The sequence below is a fragment of the Rhincodon typus genome, chromosome 3 (assembly GCF_021869965.1).
Source record: "Rhincodon typus isolate 14 chromosome 3, sRhiTyp1.1, whole genome shotgun sequence".
NCBI classification, from domain to species: domain Eukaryota; kingdom Metazoa; phylum Chordata; class Chondrichthyes; order Orectolobiformes; family Rhincodontidae; genus Rhincodon; species Rhincodon typus.
The window spans coordinates 1,066,846-1,089,392 of record NC_063334.1 but is presented as its reverse complement, the minus strand read 5'-3'; the positions used below and the strand labels follow the sequence as shown (position 1 = coordinate 1,089,392).

The 22,547-nt window shown below is 40.2% G+C and overlaps 1 protein-coding gene across 2 annotated transcripts in view; it reads right to left on the bottom strand.

Annotated features, from left to right (window-relative positions):
- The window catches only part of mllt3 (MLLT3 super elongation complex subunit), a 133,070-nt gene that overhangs the window by 23,592 nt on the left and 86,931 nt on the right, over positions 1–22,547 (bottom strand). For both annotated transcript variants that reach the window (XM_020527289.2, XM_020527291.2), the window contains exons 6-8: positions 12,083–12,164; positions 8,893–9,016; positions 4,392–4,494 (exon numbers count right to left, since the gene is read on the bottom strand). In XM_020527289.2, coding sequence (XP_020382878.2) covers positions 4,392–4,494; positions 8,893–9,016; positions 12,083–12,164 — 309 coding nt within the window. The remainder of the gene's footprint in view (positions 1–4,391; positions 4,495–8,892; positions 9,017–12,082; positions 12,165–22,547) is intronic.

Sequence of the window (22,547 nt, the reverse complement as noted above, 5' to 3'; positions counted from 1 at the left end):
ACAAACATGAGCCTTTTACTGAGGACAGACCGTTCGGCCTCAGAGTTTGAAGTCTGGTGAGGTTGGGGGGTGGAAGGACTGCTCAGGACCCTGGAATGGAGTTGAGGGGGGGGGTGGGTGGGCAGGTGGTGGGGGGGGGGGGGGGAGCGGAGAGGGAGAGGTGTCCTGGTTAGCTGCAGGTTGGCAGTATCACCATTCCCTTTGCCACTCCTTAGCTCATGCCACACTCCCCACCAACCACTTCAACTCGCCCGGTACCTTCCCCTGTAACCATAAAAGATGTAACACCTGCCCACACACCATCTCCCTCAACTCCATTCCAGGGTCCTGAGCAGTCCTTCCAAGTGAGGCAGAGCTTCACCTGCATCTTCCCCAACCTACTGCACCCGGTGCTCCAGACGTGGTCTTCCTTATGTCATTGAGACTGAATGTAGACTAGGTGATCTTTCACCGAGCAGCTTCGCCTGGCCCTAACGGCCAACCTAACCTCCCAGTCACCGCCCATTTCAACTCCCCTTCCCACTCCTCGGCCTCCTCCAGAACACAGCGATTCGGAACACAAATCTGAAGGACAACACCTTCTCTTCCGCCTGGGCACCCAACAACCCAGACTCAACATTGAGCTCTCCAATTTCAAATAATCTTCTCACCCATCCCCCACCCGCCTCCCCTTCCAGCCTCACCTCCTCCTCCCTTCCATTCCACATTCTGACCCTCCCTTCCAGCTACCAACCAGATTCATCCCTCCCATCGACCATAAGGTTGTACCTAACACCAATGTCCACCTATTACACCATTCTGCCTCCACACCTACCCCACAACTTGATCTGCAGCTCCCTCTTCCCCCACATCCAGTCCTGAAGAAGGGTAATACTTAAAATGTTGACTGCTCCTTTCCTCCAGATGCTGCCTGGCCTGCTGTGTTCTTCCAGCCTCCTGTTTGTCATTTTTAGATATGCCTGTGACATGGAAAGCAATTTTGAAGATTTGCTTGGCTTTCTCAGCAAGGAACACTTGGGAATGTTGAACAATTGGATTTAAAGCTGCATTTTTGTTGGGATACCAACTCAAAAGTACTTCTCTGTCCTCCAAAAAGGAGGTGCCAAAAATCATGGGGACTATATGGAAATTAAATAAATATTTATCGTCTGAATGATTCAGAATACTGAATACTGTGTCCAGTTTTGGTCTCCCTGTTAAAGGAGAGATATTATTACACTAGAGAGGGTTCAGAAAAGATTTACCAGAAGGTTGCCGGGAATGGAGGGTTTGAGTTATAATTAGAGACTGGATAGGCTGGGACCTTTTTCACTGGAGCATAGGAGGTTGGGAGATGACCTTCTAGAGGTTTATAAAATAATGAGAGGTATAGATAAAAGTGAATGGCAGGTGGCTTTTGCCTGTAGCAGGGGATTTCAGGACAAGAGGGCATATTTTGAGGATGAGAAAAGGAAGATTTAAGGATGATATGAGGGGCAATTTATTTTTATTTTTTTTTTTTAAACACAGAGTGGTTCGTGTGTGGAATGAACTTCCAGTGGAAGTGGCGGACGCAGGTACAATTACAATATTTGGATAAGTACATGAACAAGAAATGTTTGAAGGGATATGGGCCAAGTGCAGGTGGTGGGACTAATTTAGTTTGGGATTATGGTCGACATGGACTAGTTGGACCAAAGGGTCCATTTCTGCAATGCATGACTATGATTTCTCCAGGAGTTCGTTAGGTCTGAGCAACTCCGCTCTGTTAAAATGTAATTGTCACCAGTTGAAAGCAGACCCCCTGTTGTGTTTTATTGACACTACGAGGGGACAGTTTTCCAACATCTTTAATATTTTACTTTGTGGAGCAGGAACAATGAACTGAGTCAAAATTGGCCTTGAAGCAGAATTCAAAAAAATCGGAAGTCAGGTCTCAAGTCTTTCAAGTACATTGATTGGAAATTGTGCAGAATGGACTGAATGTCGCTTTGTCTGTAAAATGTTACCTCCATTATCATTCATTAACATAGGGTTTCACAACAGAAAAATGCAGCTGCTTCCATAATGGAAACAGAGCAACTGCAAAACCTACTTGGACAGCTGAATTGGCTAGGCACTCAAATCAGGTCAGGCAGCAGTTGAGGGGTTTTGATAATCAAATAAAACTATGAAAGGATTTTTCAGGTGAACAAAATGTTGAAAAAAAAAATTAAAAATGTCGAGTGTTTTGTTTTGAAATTTCTATCCCTGAGAGACAGTAGGAACATGAAAGTTGTGGTTTTTAAAATGATGTTTCCTATGCAAATCTCTAGATTTTTTAAGTGCAGGAGGGTTTACAATTTCACTTTTGGGAAGCTAGAAGGATCAGAAAAGTAGCAAGTAGTATTTTAGTGGTAAAAATTCTCGCTCTGGTTGAGGAGATAGGTATGGTGTATTTCTTAGCAAAACTACTGGAAGAAATTCCAAATAAAAAAATTCCAATGCAATATTTGAGTGCTACATTAAGTCACTACAGGATAGTGTATATGCCACGAAATATGCAAATAGAAATCTCAAGGAAAGACGTTGCAGTTTTGACACAGATGCTGAAGAACAGCCAAATCTCCAAATAGAAATGAGTGGATAGCAACATTCAGCTATCTGATTAGTTGATAAAGAAAGGATGAAACTCTCAAACTACTAGAAATACTGGAAAAATTGTTTGATACTCTAATGAGCATTAAGAATTTTTTTTTTTTTAAAGAAGTGAGAATGTAATATATTAGAAACATAGAAAATAGGAACAAAAATAGGTCATTCAGCTTTGAGTCTGTTCGGCCATTCAGTATGAGCATAGCTGATCATCCACCTCTGTATCCTGCTCCCATTTTCTCTCCATGCTCTTTGATCCCATTAGCCCCTATCTTCTTCTTGAAAACATTCAATGTTTTGGCCTCAACCACTTTCTGTGGTAGTGAACTCCACAGACCCAGCACTCTCTGGATGAAGAAATTTCACTTCATCTCAGTCCTAAATGGCTGATCCCCTATCTGGAGATTGTGACCCCTGGTTCTGAACTCCCCTGTCGTTGGGAACATCCTTCCTTCATCTACCCTGTCAGCATTCCACAGGCTTCAAATGAAATCCTCCTCATTCTTCTAAACTCAAGTGAATATAGTCAGAATCAGCCTGTCTCTGCATTCCGGTACAATGTTGGCATTTTGCCTTTTTTCCTTTGTTTTTCCTCATTATTGTTTTTGCATCAATTTATTTGAAAAATACAAAACAAAAGGCAATTTTTAAATTATGGTGAACTGAGAGGGATGCTCAAGACCAAATGGAATTATGCAGCGGGTAATGGCTGTTAGTTAGAGAGATGATTGAGTGAGCATATTGGGTGATTGGTGTATATACAAGGGGAAAAGCAAGGTATCAGTTTTGTTGGAATTTATGGGGTGTGACTAGAAATTAAATTCTGACTAGGAAAACATATGCCTGCTCTTTGACTGACCAGCTTTAAACTTCTGGTATTTAACAACTGGGCGCTTATGGGAAAAGAAAAAGTGTGCAAATCCCTCCAGTGTTTGATATCTTCCAGCTTGATAGCACCCATCTGGATTTGGTAATTGCCAGTTAATTTGGTTATGTGCTGGATATCTTCAAGTATCCATCTTTGGCTTTGAGACACTGAATACAGGAGTTATTCCAGTGATGTGTGCTTGGTGCGAAAGTGTAAAGACTTGAGTGGTGACAAAGGCATCCCATGTGACAGAGAGGGGAATGTTTAAGCAGATGGACAGCAGTATAGCTACTATGGAAAACGGAGGACCCAAAAACTAGATGGTGGATCATTTAAAATTGCAAAGGAGGCATTGATAGATGTCTCCATGAATCTTTTCAAGTATGTAAATCCCAAATGGATTGACCAAAACATTTGATTAGTGATCACTTATCATATATATTATTTGGATCTCACACAATGACCAACGGCACTAAAGAGACCTACTCTATTTGCAGATTGGGAGTTGGTTCGCTCAGCTGGCCGGATGGCTGGTTTGCATTCCAGAGTGATGTCAACATTGAGTTCAATTCCCACACCCGCTGGGGTTACCATGAAAAAGCTTCTCCTTCTCAATCTCTCCCCTCACCATAGGGTTAAACCACAACCAGTCGTCTCTCTAAAGGAAGAGCAGCCATTGGTCGTCTGGGACCATAACAACTTTACCTTTCCTTTATATTCATGGATTGGTGCAAATCAAACCAATAAATTATGCAATCAGCTAGATTTGTAGCACGGGAAAGGGAATATGATTCAGAGACATGAAATTTCACAGACCATGATTCTGAACAAATCAAGGTTTTAATTTCAATTTTCTTGAAACCATTTGTGCACAGATGTCTACAGTTTATTGCACGGCTTTTTCTCATACCTGGTTATTGCTGTTGTTGGCTTTCAAGATTGGTGGTGCTTCACTTCTGGGTGGCGAAGAGGTGCTACTGTTTTCACTGTCACTCCCATCACTCAAACTCATTCTGAAATGTAGATAGATACAAATTTTGGGCACAAGAAGACAGGGATAAAATGGAGATACAGGAAATCTTACTTTTTTCAATGAATTCTTATATTGAATATGGATGTGCTTAACAGAATTTATGGTGTAAACATGTTATTGGTAAGTACTAACCATCTTCGATGATGCAATATTATTTGGCTCTTCCCGGACCTATACTTAATCAAGTCAGTAAATCAATTTTAACGTCTTTTTGTTAACGACATCGCTTCAGATCAACCTTGGGTGATAATTCTCCCGGAGGATATGTTGGGAAATTATTGAAGAGAAACACTTTTTCAAATATTTCTCATTTTTCAATTAAACTGCTTTGGGATCAAAGAGGATCGTGTCAGCAGAATCTTTCATCCATTCAGGAAACTGCTTTTGTTGCGCTTCTACACTTCAGTGATAGCCACCCAAGTTTCACAATCATGACCACCTACATTTCATATCTGGGTCATTCCTCCTTTCAATCTTAATTTACTCAATTCATTGTGCATTGGATTAAAATCTTCTGGCATGAGCTGCCAGAAGTGGAGGGGGCTGGTACAATTACAACATTTAAAAGACGTCTGGATGGGTACCTGAAAAGGAAGCATTTAGAGGGCCAAATATTGGCAATTGGGACTAGATTAATTCAGTATATCTAGTCAGCATGAACAAATTGGACCAAAGGATATGTTTCCATGTTGTACAGCTCCATGCCTCTCTTTCACTTTCTAAATGAGAGAATTATGAAAAGATCCCCATTATGACACAACTTTCTCACTGAAACAAAAGCAAAGTACTGCAGATGCTGGCAATGCGTGTTGAAAACAAAATTGTAGGAGTTGGTCAGACAACACTGATAGAAACAGACAGAGTTAAAGCTTCAGGCAGTGATGAGCCTTCATCCTGCAGTCTGATCAGATCACGACAACGTAAAATGTTAGCTCTCTGTTTCTCTCAGAGCCATACAACACTGAAATAGAGCCCTTGGCCCAATATGTCCATGACGACCAGGCTTCCTAAACTGAACTAGTCCCACTTGCCACATTTGAACTATATCCCTCTAAATCTTTCATGTTCCTATCCAATTGTCTTTTAAATGTTGTAAGCGTGCCCGCCTCTATCACTTCCTCTGGCCATTTGTTCCATACACGCACCACCCTCTGTGAAAAATTTGCCCCTCTGGTCCCTTTTAAATCTTTCCCCTCTCATCTTAAGCCTATGCCCTCTAGTTTTAGACTCCTCTACCCTGGGGAAAAGTTGCTGACGATTCAGCCTCTCCATGCCCCTCATGATTTTTAAACATTTATAAAAGGTCACCCTTCAGTCTCCAACGCTTCAGGGAATAAAAAGCCCCAGCCTATTCAGCCTCTCCTTATAACTCAAACCCCTGCAGTCTTAGTAACATCCTTGTAAGTTTTTTTTTCAGCCTTATCAGTTTAATAACATCCTTCCTATAGCAGGGTGACCAAAATTGTACGCAATACTCCAAATGTGGCCTATCAATGTCTTGTACAGCTGTCAAGATGATGTCCCAATTCCTGTAATCAATGCTTTGGACCAACAAAGGCAAGGTGTGCCAAATGCCTTCTTCACCACCCTGTCTACCTGTGACTCCACTTTCAAGGAACTATGCATCTGAACCCCTAGATCTCAGTTCAACAACACTTCCTAATGCCCTACCATTAATTGCGTTAAGTCCTGCCCTGGTTTGTCTTAACAAAATAGAATACCTCGCTTTTATCTAAATTAAACTCCATCTTCCAATCCTTGGCCCACTGGCCCAGTTGATCAAGAAAACCATTGTACTGTGAGATAACCTTCCTCACTGTCGACCATACCACCAATTCTGGTGTCACCCGCAAACTTACTAACCATGCCTCAGATTTTCACCAAATCTTTTCTATAAATGACAAGCAACAGTGGAAGCAGCACTGAACCTTGCAGCACTCTGCAGGTCACAGGCCTCCAGTCTGAACAACAACCTTCTACCACCACCCTCTGTCCCATACTATCAAGCTAATTTTATATCCAGTTGGCTAGCTTCTCCCTGGATCCCATGTGATCTAACTTGCTAACCAGTGTACCATGTAGAACCTTGTCTACATTGACTTTAGCAAGGCCTTGGATAATGTCTGCCACTCTGTTTTCATCCAATGTCTTGGAGACCTCTTCAAAAAACTCAATTAAGTTCATGAGACATGATTTCCCACACACAAAGCCATGTTGGCTATCCCTAATCAGTCCTTGCCTTTCCAAACACATGTAGATCCTGTCTGTCAGAATCCCCTCCAACATCTTACCCATCAATGATGTCAGGCTCACCGGTCTGTAGTTCTCAGCCTTTTCCTTGCAGCCTTTCTTAAATAATGGCACCACATTAGCCAACTGTCAGTCTTCCTCACCCTTGGCTGTCGATAATTCAAATACCTCCGCTAGGGGCCCCACAATTTCTTCCCTTGCTTCCCACAATGTCCTGTGATATACCCGATTAGGGTTCCGGGGATTTATCTACCTTTACGCACTTTAAGACGTCCAGCACCTCCTTTTCTGTAATGTGGACACTTTTGAAGACCTCGATATTTACTTCCAAGTTCCCTAGCTTCTATGTCTTTCTCCACAGTAAACACTGACGTGAAATATTCATTGCAGATCTCACCCGTCTCTTGTCATTCCACACATAGGTGGCCGTGTTGATCTTTAAAGGGGTCCTATTTTCTCCCCAGTTACTCTTTTGCCCTTGTAGAAACTATGTGTATTCTCCTTGACCTTATCTGCCAAAGCTATCTCATTTGTCCTTTTTGTGTCCTCCCGATTTCCCTCTGAAGTGAACTCCTACAAACCCGATACTCCTCAAGGGATTCACTTGAGCACAGCTGTCTGGTGAATCCCTTCAGGAGTATTGGGGTTGTAGGAGTACACTTGAGGAAAATCAGGCGGGCATGGAGGAGATACGAGATAGCTTTGGCAGATAAGATTAAGGAGAATCCAAAAGAGATTCAACAAGTATATCCAGGACAATATAAGAGCCCGTGACTTTCTAACCAGATTGAGGCGATCTGATCTAATGGGAGACTGACAGCAAATAAAGTCCACATATGTGTGTAAACGAGTAATGCAGTTAGGATAAAGATAAGTTACATAAGTAACGGATATCTAAGTGCAATATCACGAACCATTCGGGTTTTACACAGATCTACTCTTATTCAGCCTACTGAATTTGGATGCAGCCTTAAGTACCAGCACAACCACAATAAGCTTTGTTGAGTAAATGAACAGGAGATTAGTAACTTGTAAATAAATTGAAGTCCGTTCGGGTGGAGAATAGTTGAATTCAACGTGTTGATCAAGAATCTTGTGATCAATTTTGACGTGCAGGAATTTTATTAACAAATTCACAAAGGCAAACTCCTGTTCCCCCTTGAGATTTCCCTTTTTCCTACTCATGCATTTTTAATTTCTTGTGGTTTGAAGCATCCTCAATGGCATTTCGTCATAGGATACAGGATCAGTGGTTACTGTATAATACTGCTGCTCTCTCTTAAAACGGCCTTTGACAATCTTACAAAAAGACTCGACCTATAATTAGTTTTCTGAGTAACTGTTGCACGTTGTGGCAGAATCTATGCTTAATATCTACAAATATGGGCTCCAGTAAACAGAATTATAAACAGACATTTTCAGCAACAGTGCATCAGTCCATGCATTACAAAGTTCTTTCATTTCACCTCTCAAACTACAATGAAGAAAATAATAGACCAATCAGTATCCACATTGAGTGTCTGTCACATTAGTAGAACATAATGCTAATACTCAACTGTATTAAAATCTAGCTTCTGTTGATTTACCTTTGAGAAAAATTCTGTACAATCAATCTGCCTTCATTTCAAAGTTAATTCCTGCAGCATAATATATATCACTGCCATACCATTTCATTGCAGGCATCAAAGGAAGTGGTGCTTGAGAATTCTCAAGCATGTGATGTAGCAAGCCAATACTTGGTAACAAACTAAAACATGACAAACACAACCATGCAGCACAGCTGGTGAGCAGCAGTAAAATAATGACAAGTGTTACTTATAATTTCTTTCAGCATCTGGTGAATCATTGGTTGAAAAAAATCAAGACATAACTATGGATATTCTTTTTCACCATCAACACCGATCAAGATAATAACATGAAATTAGCATAATTAATAAAAAATAAACAACCTCTAAGTTTCAAATTGTTTCCGAATTAGTTTTGGATTAATTCATCTACTGTTGTGGGCAACAGCAAAAAACGCATTCAAGGTTTTCAGCACAATGGAATGAACACAGTTAATGGAAGATGATAGAAACATAGGCATTTATTTAAACCTTGATTTTACTTAGCTGGTTGTAACACTAACCGAAGTCCTCTGCTTCCACAATGAGTATTTAATGATCTCTCTACATCAGATAGGCTTCCATTCTCATCTTCATCGGATTCATTGTCTTCAGAATGGAGGTCCTCCATTATAGATCTCAGTGGACCTGGTTAGAAATGAAGGAAAGGGACTGTCACAACCAATTCCAAGTTTGATTAGGGTGCTGCCTAGAAAATTACTCCAGAAGCTGCCAAAACCGTACTCTAATATCGTCATATGGTAAATCAATCGGATCCAGTCCTCTCAACACCTCCATGCTTACATTCCCCACAGGAGTCAATGGTTCCAAACTAAAAACAAACAAACAGTCATCTTCCCAGATCAACCTGGGTGCTTGCACAAGTGACTCCAGATCTACAACAAACGTGGTTTACTCTCCTGTTCCTTTTGAATTGGCCTAGCAAGTTAATCAACAGCATCGAACTGAAAAAAGGGTGAAGAAAAAGTATCAAAAGAACGAATGCTAGGTGATCTATCCAGCATCGAGCTGGGCACCACAAATGACAATGGAAAATCCTTCCGCTGTTGATGAGTCAAAACCTGAAAACTCCCTCACAACGTTGCAGGTCTATTTGCATCAAAAGGACTACAGTGGTTCAAGGAGGCAGCTCACATTGACCTTCTCCAGGGCAATTATGGATGAGCAATAATAGCTGGTGTTGTCAGCTAAGCCCACACCTTCTGAATGAATAATAAAAATAAAAGTGACACATTGACGAACTGCATCTTGAACATATATAACTTGCTGCAGAAGGGGAACTGGCCAATTTTACCTGATGATTCCAGAGCCACATTTAGGCCAGACAAGGTGAGGAAGATAGGTTTCCTTCTCCCAAGTACATTGGCGAGCCAGGTAGAGGTTTCTGACAATTGACAACGGTTTCATGCATATCAGTAGATTCTTAATTCCAGAATTTACTGAATTCAAATTCCACCATCTGCCATGGCAAGGTTCGAACTTGGGTCCACGGAACATTAGCTCAGTTTCTGGATTAATAGTCTCGTGATAATACACTAGGCCATCGCCTCTCCCAACTTGCAAAGGTGAGTTCATCAAATAAAAAAAAGCTGTCAAGTGGCAGGCTAACTGAGAAGAAAAATGATGCCAAGCTCCTAAGTGTGATCAACTCAGTGCCAAGATTAGCTGAACACATTTCAGTTAATAACGTAGGACAATGGCACAGAACTGCCAGCTTTCAGGTAAGACTTCTTGATATGCTTCAAAATAAGTTAAAAAATGCATAGTTCTTTTGATGAGTTGGCCAACATTCATCTCAAGCAGTAACTAGTAAGAGAGAACCATATTGATAATGCCATTTGATATCATTTCCCATGGCTAATCCATGTAAGCGGCACATCCCTGGATACTATGGGCAATTTCCCATAGCCAATCCACCTATCCTGCACATCTTCGGATTGTGGGAGGAAACTGGAGCACCCAGAGGAAACCCATGCAGACACGGGAGAACATGCAAACTCCATATAGTCACACAAGGGTTCACTCGAAACTGGGTCCTTGGCACAGTGAGGCAGCAGTGCTAACCACTGAGCCACCATGCTACCAAAAGCAAATCCAGAGAATTACGTGAAGCACTTTGCAACACTGCAAGGACATGAAAGGAATAGAGGCGTTAGAAGTAAGATTCCTGAAATACTGTTGTGGTGGTAGGAACAACAAATTTACAGGAAAAAATGGCTGACACCAGAAGATGCAATGAAAGTAATAGCAAAAAAAAAACAGTTCAGGAACAATAGGGTACACAGTGAAATAGCTGCTTTAGATAGTTTATGCATATCATCTTTTAAAGACCCTCTGAGAAATGTGAAGGACACAATGAACTAGATATATTCTCACTAACCTGGTCAGATATATTACAACAGACCTCTGGAACAGGTGGGACTTGAACCTGGGGCCTCCTGGGTCAGAGGTTGGGATATTCACACTACCACTCTACACAATTAACTACCCTTACCAGACAGACAACGTTAAGTGAGAAAAGAAAAAGAATTGACATTAAGACCAGGCTTCAGTTTTAAGAAACAAAAATATTCTTTACAATAATCTACTCATACACATTAAAGCAATAATCATCAAGGAAATAACAATTGCAGAGAAGATGAGAAAGTGAAACAAGATGAGAAAGTGGCAGAACAATGACAGATGGGATGCCATATTGATCAATATTAAGTACCAAGCACAAAGTGGTAAAACACCCGTAAATGATTGGACTTAAATAATGAAAGATAGAACAGAAAGAGTGTTGAAAGTTTTTGTAGACTACATTCCAAACACTACACAACAATGAGCAAAAGTAGAATATTGAGCCACCTAACAATAGAATCCAAAATATAGAGAGTCAATAATACTATAGCAAAAAGAAACAAAGAACTGCGGATGCTGGAAATCAGAAGCAAAAACAGAAACAATAGTACTCTGGTCAGGTCACACTTGGAGTACACTATTCAATTCTAATGATAATTGTCACTAGAGCTTTCAGAATAAGACTGGAGCCACAAGGGTGACTTCTCATATTGGAGGATTCGGTGGCACGGTGGTTCAGTGGTCAGCACTGCTGCCTCACAGTACTAGGGACATGGGTTCGATTTCACCCTCGGGTGACTGTCTATGTGGAGTTTGCACATTCTCCCCGTATCTGCATGGGTTTCCTCCATCTCCTCCCACAGTCCAAAGAAATGCAGGTAGGTGGATTGGCCATGGGAAATGCAGGGTTATAGGGATAGGGTAGAAGGGTGGGTTTGGGTGGGATGCTCTTCAGAGGGTCAGGGTGGACTGGATGGGCCAAATGGACTGCTTCCCCACTGTAGGGATTCTATGATTTGATTCTCAGGGGATAACTTGGATTCAGGATGGCGCCTACACTGGGTGAGCTTGTGAGCTCCCTGCAGCAGATCTAACTCCAACTTTTCTTATAACCGTTCTACATTTCCCCCCAAGCGTTTTTCAACCTACGATCTGTATGTCCTTGCTTACTATGATCTGCCAGTACTGCTCGCAAACAAAGCTTTTCACTGTACTAAAAAGGTACATGTGACAAAAATTCAAATCAAATCAACTCAATTCTAAAAGTGGTCAAGCCTTTCCACCTCTGTTAGTTCCACATCAAGTGGTACACGGCATATATAAGCTGGGTATGATATTTCACATCTTTACCTTGTCGGTTGTTTTGAGATGGAGTAAAACTTGAACTGGAATTTGAACTGGAGCTGGAACCAGTGGGACTTGGCTGTTGAGACTTGAACAAAATAAAAACCAAGACAAACACGAGTTAATAATGTTGCAGCACCAACCCCAATACTTCAACAGAATAATTTGTCACTTAACATTACTACATAAACATACTTTCCTGCTCAAAGTACATTATTTTTCAGGTTCCTTATTTCAAAATGCTTCCAAAAAAAAAGTAATCTAGTCAGAATCCTCTCCCTCAATTTAAAGCATTGGATAGCAAAAATTTGGGTTTCAGGGCTGAGAAACAATAGACATACAGAGCTTACATGGAATCAAAATTATGACTTCATAAAAATTAGTATTTTTATATCCAGCAATACTGGAAGAACAATAGTTTAATCAAGTACAAGAACTGTTAATACTTTGGGTAGAGATGTTAGTAAGCTGTTGCTACACCAAATAGAAACTAGTCTATTCATTTTTCATGCACATTACACATTTCTTTTTTTAATTTCATAAATACATAACTTTTTATCTGAATTAGTTTCAATGAAAAAAGTGTACACCAGCAGTTAAGATTTGTTGCTGCAATCCCAAGATGACTACAGCCTTACACTGTTTCAGTGGCTCCATTTATATTTGTGTTGATGAGGGTGGGGTGGGAGTTGAAGAGAGAGACAGCTGGGTAACTTAAGGCTGTGTAAGCACATTGCATTTACAAGGCAGAAACAGGTCATTTAAGTAGTTTACGTTTTTTCTTCCAGTCTTGTATACCCTACAAGCATTCCTGAAAAATGAATTCAATGTGGATTTTACCAAATTCCCACATCATGTCCTGGAACAAAATCAGTTTCCTGGCTCTGATCCCGGTACCAGTCAAGCGAGTCCCAATGACATTTGGTTTTATATACAGCATCAGGTAATTCCCAGTACGTATGTGTGTGTTACTGTATCAATAACAAATATACCAGTATGAAAATGGGACCACTAAATAAACTTTGCTGTTATGGAGTAGCAAATCAATCTGCATGGGTAAGTTAACCACGCCTAAAATGGGAACATTACGGCATTCAAACTAAGCCATGAACCAAAACCACGCCATGTAGATATCTTCAATGATTTAACAGTTGCTTCTGCTCATAAATCATGTAATTGTACCTTCCCAATGACTAAAGTGACTTACAACCTGTAAATGCTTCATGTGCATAATCCACTTGCATATTCCATGAACAATTCAGCTCAGTCTACATGGACAGACAGAACTTCTGGGGCAAGGCTGGGGGATGGCTGGGTAAGACATAGGCAGAAGAAAAGGACAATCAAATATTAACTCCCTTCAAAATCAGAAAGTTCCACTGCTCACAGCCAAAAACACTCGGGTTGGTATTTTTCCTTCTCTGTAATGACATGGGAAATAGCATAAAAGTTGGGAAAATATGACGAGAATGAGAAAAATTGCCATCTTAGCAGAAAAGATTCTAGATTTTCCCTGTAAGCTTACTATTGAATCTTGCTATTGAGTGGCAACTAATTTATTTCCGTATATTAAACACACAACTTATCTATTTTTTTCTACATAGCTTTCTATTTTCCTTTCCTACATTGAGGAACTAGATGGTGAAAATTCCCAACTTGCAAATCGGAGCAGTTACCCTTCGGCAACAAGTCACCAACTGCTTACCCGACTTTTATCCAACTATTTTCACTGCATAGTCACTGCACGTAGTGTGGACACTATCCTCTTTCACTCTGTGTCCAATGCAAGCAGGCAGCAGCAAATCACCAGCCTCTCAACATGATCGTGGCTGCTTTCAGATCAACTCTTACTCCACTTCAGCTCTTCAGGCCATTGCTCTATACCTTAGAGATAACCTCAGATTTGCTCGCTTCTGTCAGGGTCACTTCGCACACTGGGACACGTACATCCAGACAGGTGGTGTACAAGACAAGATTTTTCTTCAAAATGTACAAAATTAGACTCCAAGGAACACTTATTATGTAGTTTCAATTGGCCAAGGAAAAGGTGATTATAGCACAAGAAAACACAAGCTGCTAGCTACGTAAACCCTGGACATTGACAAAACCCTTTTTTCCTTCCTTGGTCCACACTTTTGCTCAAATAAGCAGGTAGCCTATATAAATTTGAAAAACAATAAAGTACCTCCAGTGTTTGTGAATTCAGGAAAAAGATCTCTAAAATGGAACACACAAATTCTCATGGCAATGATCTCAACAAGTCCTCTGTTCACCTGATACTGCATTCATCGTATTGTCTTGATTCATATTTCAGTCTACATTAATCTGTCATAACATCACAGATGTCAGTCTCATTTTTCTATTACCATTAAGTGCATATCTCCAGATTTTCTGAATATCCGTCCTCTTCTGTCTTCAGTGTTCTTTTAGGACAGGTATTTGGAGTGGGTGGGTGACCAGGAAGGAATACTTTAGAACAATGAACTCTGGAGGTGACAAATGCATTGATGAAGGATTCAGCAGATTTACATGCAGTAGGATTCCCAGTAGGCCCCCTCTTCGATGAATGTAAAAAGTAGCTTCAAATTGAACAGAATAATAAAGGTCTTAAACAACGATTAGGGAGGAGGTGGAATTGGTGGCAAAGGTGAAAAGTCTGAGGCAGAAGCAAAGAACAATGTCCGCAAGTCTTTTTAATCCTTAATAGAACCAAAACTGCAGCTCATCCGAAACTGTGGAGGAGCAGAGGAGAGATCACAGGAGATGCTGAAGAGGTAAAGCTGGGTAATATTGGTGTTCATTTACAAGTTGCACAGATGTTGTCAAGGGACAGCATTTGTGAGGACAAGGCAAGGACTACTGAGAGATTCTTGGGACAGAAAGAAAACCAATACTGGAGTTGCTCCGATAATAAACAGGTTGGAAAGGAATCAGACGAGGGTTGCCCCACTCAGCTTAAAAATAGAGATGATGGTTTGCTCATCTGCAGAAATTAAATGCATTACAGTTATCTGTAGCCTTTGGTTTGGGCCTTTTTAGCAGGACAGAAATTCACATACAGATTAAAAACATCAGGCATGGGTCTGGGAGGCAGCAATGTGTTGGATAATATCAGAAAGGAAAATTGGAGATAGCAGACATTTGTGAGGACAAAAAGTGCTGATGTTAAGTTAGAAGAGGTGGAGGATGGCAGTTCTAAAGACAGAACAACACCCAATCGTTGTTCATTGTGTGCAATCTAGTGGGAGTGGACTCAAGGGAACAGATGCTGAAGGTTATGAGTAAAACAGGTTCAGAAAATTACTGTGGCAACAATAAATCAACATGCACCCAAGTCCAGTGAAAAGCTTTGTTTTGCAAGCACTACAGGCAGATCATAACAAACAAGGACAAAGGAGATCATAAAAGGTGGTTAGACACAGTGAGATACACAAGGTGATGGCTGCATGGGAAGTGCACAAAGCAAGATCAACATAAGATTTGAAATTTGAGAGGTCCATTCATCAGACTGATAACAGCAGGGAAGAAGCTGTTCTTGAACCTATTGGTGCGTGTATTCAAGCTGCTGTATTTTCTGCCTGATGGAAGAGGTTGGAGATGGGAGAATGAGGGTTCATAACGAGATTTATAAGCAGAGTTGGAAGAGGTTTGGCAGCCACAACAGTGTGGGAAAAGAAGTCAAAAACTCACTCATGGCTCCATCTCCAACCTCCCTTTCCTTTCCAAAGTCTTTTGCCATTTGTCACCTTACCAATACCTGCTGATCTTTCCTAGAGCTACTTGCTTGAATTCTACTCAATACGTGATCAAAAAGTCAAATTACATTGTGACTATCAATTAAGATAGGCTTTCTCTATTTGTTCTTATGGCTTGTCTGTAGCTTTTGCCAATTCATCAGGCCATCTTCCTCCACCACTGACCAAACTGGGTGGGACGACAACTGATTTAGTCCCATTCTCATACGCCTATCACGGGCAGAGAACTGCTAAGGTCTTCTCTTCTTATTCCTGCATTACCCCAGGCAAGCAAACACGTATCCTTGGATCCTTCTCAACTCAACAATAACCCTTCCTTGACATCATTCAAAAAGGATGGAAGATTCCACATGCTGAAATACTAAGTTCTCGCTCACTCCTACTGTCTCCAGATTGTAAGGTTACTTCACATCCAGCAACTAGTTGAGAATAACCTTTCTCTAATTAAATAAATATTGGGGAGACTGAAGTCCCTGTCACAAACACCACTCCCTCATAACTAATCCCATTCCATGCCCTGACAGCTGTCTGAGGCTCCATCAGATTATTCACAAGTTTGGTGGTGCATTTAAGCCCAAAATGACTCTCGATCGTATATCCATGCTGTCAATAAGACTGTCTAATTTAACTTAGATTAATCACTCCTTTATGTCTCCGTTTTAGCCCAGCTGCTGCTGAAACTTGATCTGTGCCTTGGCTTCTCACAGACGCAAGAATCCTATCATATGCCTGGCCAGCCTCACATGTTTTCCTGCGCATGCCCTAATTTCCACCAAATTAGCCCTCCCTATTTCCACCATCACTTACAGCCTCACAGCTCTTAAGATCTGTACTCCTGTAACTGCATCCCTGATTCTCATGCCTCCACGGTTGGTGACTGTGTCCTCAGCTGCCTGAACTTCAAAGCATTTTATTCCTTTGCAAAGTATCTCTACCTCATTTTCGTTTTTTAAAAGATGCTTCAATATGCACCTTCTTTCCCAAGTTTTAGCTCACTTGCCCTAATAATATGCGATTGGGTTTTTGGTCATCAGCTCTAATATGCCATTGTTATATTGTGATGTATAAAGTCTCTAAATCACCTTCGAATGTTGTATATTCATAGAGCACCTTCAACATGTTACTCTGATTCAGGCAAAAGCAGTTAAGATCACATATTGTCTAGGTCTCGATAATAAAAAAAAAGTGACTTCTATGGGAATAGAAGAGGCAGGCAGAAGACTGCAAAGAGACAGTTTTGTTGTAAAAAAGTCAGAAACTCTGTGTTCCTGGAAGACTTAATATTTGGCAGTTTAGAAAGAACACAGTAAAGTTTGGCACAGCTTGATCTGATCAAGCCAAATATGATGAATGGCTTTGACAGTGCTCTCCAAATGCACACAACTTGCATGATTTTCCAAATCCAGTGGCACGCCAACAGTAGTGCCCTCTTCCAAGCCAACCTGACACATTTTATGCGCCAATCACTTAAAATCAGATGGGACATGTTGATCATAGGTCTTACACCAGACTCTCAAAGCAATTGCTCAGGTCAGACGCTGATCCCGGCAACAGACTCCCAAGTAGAAAGACTTCAGGAATGTCCTCAAACATACGCACCAAATCGTGGAAAACCCTGGCTCGTGACTGACCAAAATGAGGACGCCGACTCAGAATGGCACTGAACACAGCCAGACACGTCATTGGAATGTGCATAGATGAACAGGAGGTATTGGAAGAAGTATTTACATCTCGAAGCAACACATCAATTCAATTCCTCCAACACCACCTGCCCTGCCTTTGGCAAAGTCTACCAGCTTAACAGCTATTGCAGAATCCAGCAAATTGGAATGAAAGCAATTCAGCCTTAATACTGAAGAACGGCCAAGAGAAGACTTTCAATGTTTGTGCCTCCTCTACTTGAAGTGATCATTTGGTTGTATTACTGAGAATTGACCAGGATGGCAGACAAGTCAAAGTTTCCTGAACCTTAACTTTGGCTTGAGCTCAACCGAGGTAACTACAGCTATTGTAACAATGAACACGAACAGGACAAAAGTCTGATGTGTTCGGTGATATAGAAATGCGCAAATTACAAAACTGACACCTAATTGGTGTTTGGATAACAAGTAACATAAAAAATTGAATAAAATTGAATATATACTAATAATTGAATAATATATTGTGCATGCAGGAAATGTGAAACAGTCAGAAATTGCTTGAGAAACTCAGCAGGTCTGCCAGCATCTGTGAAGAGAGAAAAACAGTCCAGAATGTTTTAAGTCCAGAACCATTCTGAACAGTCATACAGGACTCAAAACATTAACTCTATTGCATCAGTGGAGAGAGAAACAAAAAAACTGTACTTTAGGATTCAATTTCTCTAAACCGTTAAAGTCTTTTGGACTATACGTTTAAGAAATTCATAGCTTAATAAAACAAAATGTGATACTTGCAACTTGAAGACTGCTCATGACATAATAGTACACATTCTGTAGCATATAGCAAATTGCCTTCACTCATTTAAATTGAGTGGAGTTACAATGGAATACAGTTAAGGCACGAAGTCAAGATAGTCAATTAAAACCGTACTTGATCTCAAATTCATCCAGTAATTTTAAAAGTAAACCAGCAAGACTTAAAAGCCAACTCCACTTTGGAGTAGTTAGACAATGAAGTGCATATTAACAGCAAAAGCACATTTGTGGTAATAATTGGCGTACATCAGGAGGATAGCATTAAGTCAACTTTATGTAGAAATAACCAATTTGGTTTAAATAAGATACACAAGAGAAAACTTGTTGGGGAAGCAGATGAAATAAATCAAGTAACTATTTCTGGCAGTTAGCACCAAATTGGAGGCATTTTGGACAACTTTTCTTAAAATGGGAATAAAAACAATGATGGAAAGGATCATACTCTATTATTTTCCTCTTGATGAAATTAAAATCTCCTTTCTCAATTATAATGAGTCCACTTAAATTATACTGTCAGTGATTTCTTGTTGAAATATCAGCGAAAGCAATGTAGTGCTAAACATTTGAATGATAAATAGTGATAACACAATATTATTTGACTGCTATGAATTCAACAGGCCCTCTGTTACGTATTACAAATCTGCCCTGTTGGTTCTAGATTCATAAAAAGGATTACTGTCCTGCTGGTTTTGACACCTCTAGAAAGCACAGGCAATCTTCAGCACTAAAATGTGTTTCTTGACAGTTTTACAATCTGTTATTCCAAAGGCTGTGGTATTTATGGCATCATTCACTCAGGGCATTTGAGCACTTACCCTGTGGTTACTAATCAGTGAATGGATAGTTCATGGACCAGAATTAGCGTGAAGGCATCCTGCAACAAAGCAGCACTCATTTCCCTCCCCCTCAAAAAAAATAAATAAATGTTAGGGTAGACCCTTGACAGCGGAAACTATGTCTTCTTCCTGTTCTACTCATTTTCTGGTCCCAGACTAACTAATGAGATTTGCATCGAGATGCACTCATTTATGCGCAGACCCAATGGAAGATTTACAGCTTTCCAAAGCACTCTTCTTCCCTAATGCCTTCCTGCTGATTCAAAGGAAACCATGGCATCACCTTTATCACATCTACTTTACAATGTCTTATGTGCAGGAATCTCAGCAGATTCCTATTGCCATTGCTGACTCCACAATTCCAGTGATATTTAAGAAGAAAAAGGAAGGAATGCCAGCATTATTTTAAGTAATACCTTTCTCAACAGCATAAGCAAGTGTGTTTGAGAGACTTGGGCTAGGCGGTCTGAAGGCTGGCACAGACTTGATGAAAACTCTAAAATTCAAGTGCTTTTTAAAAAGAAAACTTTTTTATTCTTATGCTGAACTTTTATTATTCTCTCAAGTCACTCATTCGAATGCACGTGACAATAAAAACAAATTCAATTCAAGAGAATTTAAAATATAAAATACTTCAATGTTTACTAGTACAAATGCCTTTCTCAGAGTACTCCTATTATTTCTACAACCCTAACCAGTGGGCTTCAATACATTAGGCTTTCATCCGCAACCAAACTTAGCAATTTATTTGAAATGAAAAATCAAATCTGGGAAGGAGCTTTGGTTTGAAAGGGAGAGGAGGAATAAAAAAAGCAGCTAATTCATGCTCCACCTCTGGGAAAAAAAAACAATGTACTCTCTCTAAATCAGTTGAAAGATTCTCCTCTATTTTACAATCTCAGAGCTTTTGACATTACCGACGATCAAAAAACTAGCACAATGGTGATAAAGTCAGGCCATTACCAGGATCTGACCATTGTGAAGAGGAGGTTGCCACTGAAGCTTAAGAGGGCCAACGAGGGAGGTAAACCATTGTTAAGTTTATAGATTTCTGGGGAGAAGGAGATGTACTTTGATGTTGTTTAATGCAACTTACAGCCCGTTTGTCTGTCTGGGTGTCTAGCTGACAGTAAACACATGGTCAAGCATCTTCAATAAATCACAATCCTTTAACACATGCTCTTGCTAGCCAGTCACTACAATGGAACTCAAAAACAGGACCTAAAGCTTACATCTTGCATCCTGGTTTTTCCTTTCTAAAAAAATTCACATTAGTTGTTTTGTTTCGTTTAAAATCCTTCTCATTCAAATGCTAACACAAGTTGGCAACTGTAGTGTAGTACTGATTATAGTTTACTAAAATTAGATATTTTAAGCAATAAATACTCAGACATTAGAAAAAAAAACATTATGGCTCAAAAGCAACAGACAGTGAAGATAGTTATGCAGAATCTTCCCCGGTTTAAGCAGAAAATAGTTACTGTAATCTTAAATAAATAAGACAACCACACTTGGAATACAGCATGTAATAATTTCTACCTTCAAAATGACATGTCTCATATTTCCTGCCCCCACTGTTACTCCTTGGTGCATTATGAAAGAGTCACAAGAAGAACAAAGACTGGGACATTGCGCTGCAAGCTAAAGCGGAAATGAGCAGAACAAAAACAATTCTGGCCAGTAATTCTGTGCCCACAGCTCCAGTTAAATACCTTCATGCATCAATGTATTTTACAGAACACAAAGTCAAAATTAAGAGACCTGGAGAAATATAGATAGACAGAATCTTTTTGATGAGGGAAGTTGGGGGGAGTGGGTGGGGTGGAGAATGTCTGGAACAGACACCAGTGAAAACTGCTAACACCAAATCATTTACTTCTTGTTTGGTGTGGGGGGGGGGGGGGACAAAAATGGAGAAACGTACAGCTAGGGACAAGAGGTAATGAAGTCGCCATAGTCTTAACAGACTATATGAGAGAGATGACTGGTGGTGATTTAACCTGAGGGTCACCATGCCTCAGACGAGGGGAGAGGTTGAGAAGGAGAGTCCTTCATGGTAACTTCATCCAGTGCAGGAATTGACATCACTCTGCATCACTAACCAGCTGTATGGCCAACTGAGCTCCACAATGATCCCCTATGCTGCAGCTTGGTAAAACGTAAGGGAAGAGTGGAAAGCAACAGTTTTAAAAAAAAAAGCCCCGAGGAAGGAAAGGAACTACCTATCATGTAGATCATTTCATGGTATTTTCCTGACAGGCCTCTCTCAGTAACCGAAAACATAACTTTTACAGTAACCATATGGCCAATTTTCACTTCGGAAATTGGCACTTAATTTGTTAAAAATTGCAAGGTTTCTACAGTTCTTGAAGCATGTAAGGTACTAATAATGCTTTTCTTACAAAAGAAACTGTTCAGAAAATTTGCATTGCAAATATGAATTACCGATTCTAATTTTGTATAATTCAAGCCAGTTTCAGTGACCAACTGAAACCTCAACAGAACCTGACACATTAGACTTGAATATTGCTCCGTACTATCAGATTACTATCTGCAGTTGGTTTTGAGGGAAATAACAAGATGGCTTAAAACATGCAAGGAAACTCAGTTGTACATGACTTGATTTGTTGCATACACTTTAGACGTGACTAGATTAATTTAGGATATCTGGTCAGCATGGACAAGTTGCACCGAAGGGTCTGTTTTTGTAGTGTATGACTCTATGACTATGTCCAAATGGTACAACAGAAGAAGAGCACAGGCTTCACCCTGAAGTCCAGATCAACATTTTGTCCCTCAACTCAAACTTGTGGCTACAGGCCCCAAAACAATATTACTGGAGTACAAAAACACATGTTTTCTGACAACCACATGAGATAATGAAACACAATGTAAATGCATTACTTTCACTTTTACTAAAATCAGACATAGCTAAAATGAGATACAAAGGCAAAGGCAAAAAAAAACTTTACATCCTGCACTTATCAGGACTGAAATACACAAAATTTAACTTTACAAAGTAAACAACAATTTCTATATCATAACAGGGTGCTGATTGATTGGACTATGGTTGGCGTGGAGATGTAGAAGGAACTGTTTAATCCATTAACAGGAAGTTAATTGGTCAACTGCATGGCTTCTAAAGAGAAACACATCACTCAGTTTTAAAAAAAAGTACAAAGTATAAACATATTTCTTTTGTTTACCAAGAACAGGCCCTTTTGTGAGATTAAATGTAGTTTCTGGCACATGCAATCTAATCACACTCTGAGCGTGACAGACTATGTCATATTGGTAAAAACCAAAAGAACTGCAGATGCTGTAAATCAGGAACTAAAACAAAGTTGCTGAAAAAGCTCAGCAGGTCTGGCAGCATCTGTGAAGGAGAAAACAGAGTTAACGTTTCGGGTCCCGAGTTAACGTA